The 7,797-nt window shown below is 48.8% G+C and overlaps 1 protein-coding gene across 1 annotated transcript; it reads right to left on the bottom strand.

Annotated features, from left to right (window-relative positions):
• Window positions 1-1,917: 1,917 nt before the first annotated feature.
• On the bottom strand, window positions 1,918-3,491 carry LOC119330665 (zinc finger protein CONSTANS-LIKE 3-like). The gene is made up of 2 exons (XM_037603781.1): window positions 2,729-3,491; window positions 1,918-2,624 (listed from the first exon to the last, which is right to left on the bottom strand). Exons 1-2 carry the CDS (start codon window positions 3,395-3,397, stop codon window positions 2,175-2,177), a joined length of 1,119 nt encoding a protein of 372 aa, XP_037459678.1. The 5' UTR covers window positions 3,398-3,491; the 3' UTR covers window positions 1,918-2,174.
• Between the last annotated feature and the right edge of the window lie 4,306 nt (window positions 3,492-7,797).

Genomic DNA, 7,797 nt, shown 5'->3' with positions numbered 1-7,797 from the left:
TCTTTGACTCCCTTTGTGTCGAATCAATAAATTTGGGTTGAATACTATACCCTCGAAAACTGTTGCGATCCTTTATACTTGTTGGTTATCACCACGCTACTGCGTGAAGCGCGAGCCAGAATCCCCACTCCGCGGGATGAAGGATGAGTGTGCCCCCCCTCCCCACCCACATACACGCACCCACGAGCAACCGCGGCTGCGTCCAGATCGTGGGCCGCATAGGAAGGAGCTGGTGTCACCCCCACACAACCGCGACGTCTAGATCAAATGACACGTGAAAGACGAGCCTGCGTCGCCGCTGGTGCGTAGCTGGTGCGCCCGCATTGCCGGCCCGCGTCGCCTCCCCGCCGCCCGATCCCATCAAGGGGGAGCCTCCGTCCGCGATCATGAAGGCGCGGGGCCGCATCCACCATCACCACCTCGGAGCCACCTTCCGTGGACGCTCAACCGCTGCTTCACCACCGCGGAGACGGCCGCCATGCGCCGCCACCATTGCCTTGACGGTGAGCTTGCCAAGGTCGGCGAGGAATGGTCGCTTAGCGACTCCTCCGCCAACGCTGGCAGAGGCAAGCCCACCGTAAGAGCTCTGCATTGGCCGTGGCGGCCCTCCGCACCGCCCGGGATGAGGTGGGGCGGCTTCTCTATGAGTGGCAGGCAACTGCTCGACAAGGTTGCCATGACGACGACGACACGGACGACAACGGCAGTGAGAAGAGCACGACAGCCACACGTACGAAGTGGTCGTATAGTGTTTATGCGTTTTCTTCTAGTTTTAAGTTAATCGGTCGAAATATCGACCTTTTATTGAAATTATGTTGGGATTTTAATGAAATCCGTTGTGTTTGATGATATCCATCTGATTTGTTTAAACTTGATTTGAAATGTGTGCAGGTAGTCTTGGACGGCGGCTTCTGCATCCATGTGTACGGACTAGTCTTCCTATCGACGGACAGATGCGCTGACCGGTTTACCGGCCGGCGTTGGAGTTGCCCAAACTAATTAACCAATGTAATATTACATGGTGTGTAACCAATCCGACGTTAGATCCTTAGTCATGGCAAATCGAATGTTTGTTAGGACAATTTATATTTGCGTGAGGATAACAAATTTAATTTGTAAGCATGGCAATTTCCTTATGCAGAATGAACTAAGATGGATTTGCCATGTTCATAACTAAAATTACCATCCGCGACGAACACAAGTTGCCATGATAACCGTTTGTTTTGTCATATTTAAATATCTGATGTTCAGTGGACATCCAGGTCCACAAACAATATATTTTTTTATAAAGCTGATTTTTTAATACAGTGCAGACGCAAGCGTTCATATACACGTGTATACACTCACTTCTATGAACGCATACATGGACACTTTACCCCTATGAGCACCTTCGAAAGGCTGAGCCAGCATATCATCTTGAAATTTATGAAGTCGTCGACGAAAACGTCTCCTCCCACGGAATGCACATCGCCGGAAATCATGAAATAAATACAGGAACCAATGGCGGCTCTAGGAATTTGCAACCGGGTATTCATGTGTATTCATTTTGTCAAAATCATTGTCGATTTTTGAAAATTGCCACTGTTTTGCCAAAATCAACACTTTTTTTTGTAAAAGTCATGGGTATTTACATGAAGACTCAAGAATACCCCTACTGCCGCCCCTGACAGGAACAAATGCAAGCACTAGGATTTAAACCTCTGATGGGCTGGGATGTCGCCGTTCCTCTAATCATCCAACCACATATTGGTTCGCTTTTATAAAGCTAATTTGGTGCGTACCTTTCACGGATAAAGTACCCATGCATGCACAGTTGAACGGAATTCATTGCAATTTGCAGAGAAATTTTAAGATCGATCACAAGAGCATTCGCGATCGATCATATCGACCCTTGTTTTTGTCGGTAGATGAACAGAATCGCCATAAACATAGATGATAAATAATGATTGATGATCCAAATGTTTGGGCTACTAGTTTCGGCCATCCAAAAATAAACGAGCATATTGGCCAAAGTACTACTACTGTTACAGTTTACAGTATTACTAGTACATCAAAAGCGCGATCGAACTAGCTCAGGAGGAGTACATGGATGGATTACTAGTCCCCTACGTACTACTGTACATGCATCAATGGTACAAGTACAAGGCCGCCGGCCGGGGCGCCGGGCCGGCGGATCAGAAGGACGGCACGACGCCGTAGCCAAAGTCGAGCAAGTAGGACGTGGAAGACGGCACGGCATGGGCCTCCGCGTCCACGTCGTCGCCGTCGGCGTCCTGGTCGGTGCGCTTGGCGAAGCGGCCCTTGACGCGCGGCCGCGACTCGGCGTAGGCCTTCCTGGACGCGTACCGGATGGTCTTCTCGAACCGGCGGTTCTTCCTCTTCTCCCGGTACCGCATCAGCCTCGCCACCCTGCCCTCCCCGGTCACCGCCACCGGACGCTCCGGCACCGTCAAGTACCCCATGTCCACCGGCGACGCCTGCTGCGCGCTCACCCCATGGCTCGGCGGTGCCGCGGTGTACGCGGGCATGTACGGCTGCGGCTTGGGCCGGGTGAAGTCGATCTCAAAGCTCCCGACGCCGCCGCAGATGGCCTCCGGCACCACGCTGACCTCCGATGAAGAGCCCTGAAAAATTATAGCCCTCTCGATCGATCAGCAAGTTGGTCTACGTACGGCAAGCAAGAAGGCGCGCGATCGGTTCGCGCCAAGGCAAAGGCGAGGTGACTGACGCTGTGCGCGCCGGAGGCGTTGGCCGTGTACGGGGAGCTGTAGGTCGCCGGCGGCTTGGCGCCGATCCCGCACGCGAAGTCCAGGTCCACGACGGCGGGTACGGCGCCGGTGGCGACGCCGCTGGGCACGACGCTGTCAGCGTGGGCGAAGCGCGTAAAGTCGACAGCGAGGTAGGGGTCGACGAGGTCGGAGAAGAGGTAGTCCATCTTCCGGCCCTCCTTGCCGGCCTCCACGTTGAGGTTCAGCATCCCCCCGTGCTGGTGCAGCTGCTCGGGCACGTCGTCCTGATCCGCCCGCGCCTCGCCGTCACCGGCGCCACAGAACATCATGGCCTCGGCCGCCACCGCGGCGGCCTCGGGGGAGCCGATGGGCGCGATGGGCACGCGCACGTGGCGCTCGGCGAGCGGGTTGGCGTGGTGGATGTCGGCGTCGCACACGGCGCAGAGCACGGCGGCGTCGGCCTTGCACGTCACGGCCGCGGGGCTGACCTCGCAGACCTCGCACACCCAGACGCGCTCGTGGCCAGCCCGCGCGTGCGCCGGCCGCGCGTCGCACCCCGTGCACAGGTACCCGGCGCAATCCCGGCAGTGCACCGCCGCCGGCGCCGCCCCCTCGCACGCCCCGCACCTCCTCCCCCCCACGCCCCAGTACTTGCGCAGCTCCATCATACTAGTAACTAATCTCGTAGCTTCGACAGGCAATGACGGGTGAACGCGGTGGGAGTAGTGGGAGGGAAGAGTGATTGATCTGAGGTGAGGGAGGTGGTGGGGGAGGAGGCAGTAGATGTAATAGTGGGTGGGGGAGGGGGACGTGGCCGGAGCGGGGCACGTGGTAGGTTCGGAGCCAAGCGATGGGTTGATGCCGATATGATACAGTGGGGATTTTGGCGGGGATTTGGTGCATGTGAAAGACGGGGAGACATCGCCGTCGGCGAGCTGGCCGGCTGGCTGGGTGCTGGGTGGGTTGGCTTGGCTTTTCGGGGGAGGCAACCGATACCGGGGTACTAATCCCATCTTATCATGTCCTCCTCCATGCTCACGCTGATGGTGTCCGTGAACTGTGATGCCATTGCCGGGGAGGCAAACGGCGAGATCGCCATGCCGAGTCGGCCGTGGTGCGCGCGCAGGCCACACGTCCGGGACGCGGGGTTGGCTGATTTTGCTACCTCGGTTCATACGCGCGCGTCTCCTCTCCGGGATGTAACGTTGAACGTACTATGAATCTGGTGTGTCCGTGCCGACGTGGTATATGCCCCCGTACGTAGTACACACAAGTATCGATTCCGACCGGTGGGCCGGCACGGCACATGCATGATTGCTCCGTCGTATTCGTATCGCTGCGAAATTTCCTTTGACCTCCATCTGTATCATGGTACCCAATGCTTTGTACAAAGCATTAGCCTTTTTGTTCGAGAAAAAGGAAAATTCCATGACACCCACAATCAAAAACCAGTACAAATACGTTGCAAAAGCCTAGTGGCTAAAAGTTTGATGGGACCCGAAAAAGACGGTTGTATGACACGTATTGTACAGATTTTGTTTTAGCGAAAAAGACTAGTTCTATTACGAAAGTTCAAAGCACTTTTTTTTGCGGGGTAAGTTCAAAGCACTTCAAACATGACAAAAATTACGTCAAGCTTCTTGGGTCACCGAACTACCATTGACGCCGCCGCTAAAATGAGCAACCGGGGCCTATAAGATAATCAACTTCAGTATTGTGGCCCCGCCATCGTAGGTTCTCAATCAATACTTATTTGGCAGAAAATGTGCTCTTAGTCATGTCCATCACTACACACAGCACGCACACAATCACATAATACCCATACAAGACAACGGTCATGAAGTTTGAATAAATTTAAAAAATATTTTGTGGAAGTGAAATACATTACATGTTCCTGCCAAAAAAAAGGGTTGTGCTAACTTTCGACTGACCGGAAGATAAGCAACATATCCATACGTCTACTTCTTTCTACCTAATCATGCATGCATGTAACCTTACTAGCTAATTTTGTGGATGGTGACAGAGAAAACACATGTAACCAGCCTTGATTAATGATTTCATGCATGCATGTAAACTAAAAGACAAAACAGATGATGTCAGCAAAAGATTCTTCCTATTTTGAAACTTTAAAATGTTTTGTAGCTCAAATCGTCGCTCCGATTTAAAATCCGTTTTCACGTAAAAATTTGCCACGACGAGAGCATCGAAACAAGATCCCATGTTGGTATGTTTCGACTTCTTTTTTTTCAGGCCAAAAGTTATCATGCCCATAGTGTGTAAGTTATCATGGTGTTACACTGATGTTATCAGGAATATGTTTCAACTACTTTTTTTGCGTGAGTCAAAAATTACCATGGTATTATAAGTAAATTATCCAATACCCACCGTGTACGATCGATGTCGTCCTTGGGCCATGAGGTGAGGTCCACATGCCAACATGGCATGACCCAGATAAAACAAAAAATTGCGCATTGTGCCTGGCTAGACTGGTTTAGGTAGGTGCCAGACAGTGCAGTGCTTAGGTCTATGGTGCGTAGAATACCATGGCATTTACACTGAGTTTATTGATGGTATGTTTTTCAATTTGTTCTCTCCGGATCAAAGTTACCGCGGTCTGTGGTCGACTATTACCATATTATTTACACAGAAAGGTATCGAGGTTATGGCTTCTTGAAAGAAAAAACGAGTGAAAGTTACCGTGGTGTTCGTACATGAGTTATCAGCTTTGGTATGCGTATATTACCATATTATTTACACAGAAATTATCGGGGGTATCTTTTCAACAAATTTTATTTCGGGGCCAAAAGTTACAACAGTACTTGTACCTGAGTTGTCATCTCTGTTATCCATGTATTATCATGTTATTTGCACAGAAGTTATCGGGACCTAGTCAAAAGTTACGTTGATGTTTGTACGTGAGTTATCAACTCGGATAGCAATATATTACCATGTTATTTACATAGAAGTTATCAGAGGTGTGTTTTCAACAACAACCCACTCCCCCTGTTTTCAACAACAGTTTCCCCCTGGGTCAAAGTTATCATGATGTTCGTCGTAAGCTATGAAATCCATTATGAGTAAAGTATCATGCTATTTACACAAAATTTATTAGGGGTATGTTTCCAACAACTTTCCCCCAGGTCAAACTTACCACACTGTTGTATATAAGTTATCATGTCTGCAGTATGTAAATTAACATGCTATTTACACAGAAATTACAGGGTACCTTTTCAATACTTTTTTCCGGTTCAAAGTTATCATTGTGTTTGAACGCAAGTTGCCGGAACTGCGGTGACTAAATTATCATGCAATTAACATAAAAAATGGGGGGGGGGTGTTTTCGACAACTTTTTTCTCGGGGTCAAAGTTATCACGATATTTGTATGTTAGTTATCATGTTTACGGTGCGTAAATTATCATGCTATTTACATACTCGGGGAACTATTTAACCTCCCGTGGGTTAAAGTTACTTTGGTTATAACAACCTTTTCCTTTTGTTAAAGTTGCGTGGTGTTTATATCTAAGTTATCGAATCTGTGATGTGTCTGTTGCCATACTACTTATCACAGAAGTTGTCGGGGTGCACGAGCGGTGATGGTGATGCATGCATAGTTGAATAGCAAGTCCCCCCCCCCCGGAGGACGGGGGGACGGGACGGCCAGTTGGGAGCTCCATCGCAACCGCGAGCATCTCACCCAACACATGTCGAGTCGATCGGGACTGTCGGAAAACATAATGTATGGTACTTAACAGTTTCGCGGCTTGCGGGCCGGCGTGGCATGCTATGGCATTTACACAAAATTTTACCGGGAGTATGTTTACAATTCTTTTCAGACGGAAGTTATCATGGTGTTTTTATGCAAGTTACCAAGTCGGTGGTGTGTGAATTACCATGCTATTTACATAGAAGTTAACGGGGTATGTTTCGACAAAAAGAATACCTCAATGAAAAGTTAGCAGACCCTGGGTGCGTAAGTTATCTTGTCCACCTTTCGTAAATTATCATGTTATTTACAAAAAAATAAATCCAGGGTGTGTTGTCAACAACTTTTTCCCCGGTCAGAACTACCACAATGTTTATACGTAATTGATCAGATCGGCAGTCCTTAAATCATTAGTTTAATCCACTTGTGAAACACTTTTTTAAATGTATTTAAAATTGATGTAAACATGTATTCCTTTCCCACTATAGTCAGTACATGACACACTAGTGAAAAATGAAAAATCAGAAGATATAATGCTTTTTCCCAACGCGTAAGAAAGAAAGATAAAAATGTTCAGTTGCGTTCAAGTGCACAAGAAGTAACGCTAGCTCAGTTGGTTGACCTGTATGAGTTAGTAGTAGACGACCAGAGTTCGAATCCCTGCTCCAGCATTTTTTTCCACGCAACACTGAATCTCGCGGGAAAAAAAAAGGGATCAGCAACGGGATTGCCTATCGCTAACTGCCAGTCGGCAGGAAAATAGTTTTTCCGAAAAAAGATACATTGCATTACATGAGTTTTTAATTGTTTTCATTTCTTCAAACATAGGAAGTGTTTTGAAAGACCCGATGCTGGATTAAACACAAAACGGTGGTACACAACAACAACTCACAAACATGACCCAAATGGAAAATAACAAATTGTACTTTGACTCTTACTAAGAGGACACCAAAGAGCTGACATAGATCGCAATTGGGTCCCTAGCTACTTCAACACGAACCTAGTCACGCCGCTACCAGCTACGACACCAGTTGGGTGCGGCGAAACGTCCTTGACACCATACCAACTCCATGCAGGGACTACACTACCTCCCTGTTATCTTGACCATGAGGAAGAAGAAAGACCCCCCATTCACCGAACATACTCGATCGCACGTCATAGACGGTTGGCAATTGATCATAGTAGCATGTATCATACCCTCTACATAACAACCATTGGTGATCAACACCTTCCCAATTGAAACTGCATCTCTGCTCTGCTCATACTTCACTACCATGACAACCTTGCAAGCAGAGGATGAATCAGAGGGCCTCCTCCAGATCAGGGAACCAGGCGATACACGACACCAAACCAGTGCAGGTTCC

Source organism: Triticum dicoccoides, chromosome 7A, assembly GCF_002162155.2.
Source record: "Triticum dicoccoides isolate Atlit2015 ecotype Zavitan chromosome 7A, WEW_v2.0, whole genome shotgun sequence".
NCBI classification, from domain to species: domain Eukaryota; kingdom Viridiplantae; phylum Streptophyta; class Magnoliopsida; order Poales; family Poaceae; genus Triticum; species Triticum dicoccoides.
Note: the sequence above shows the minus strand (reverse complement) of the source record. Positions and strands in the feature narration are given on the sequence as shown.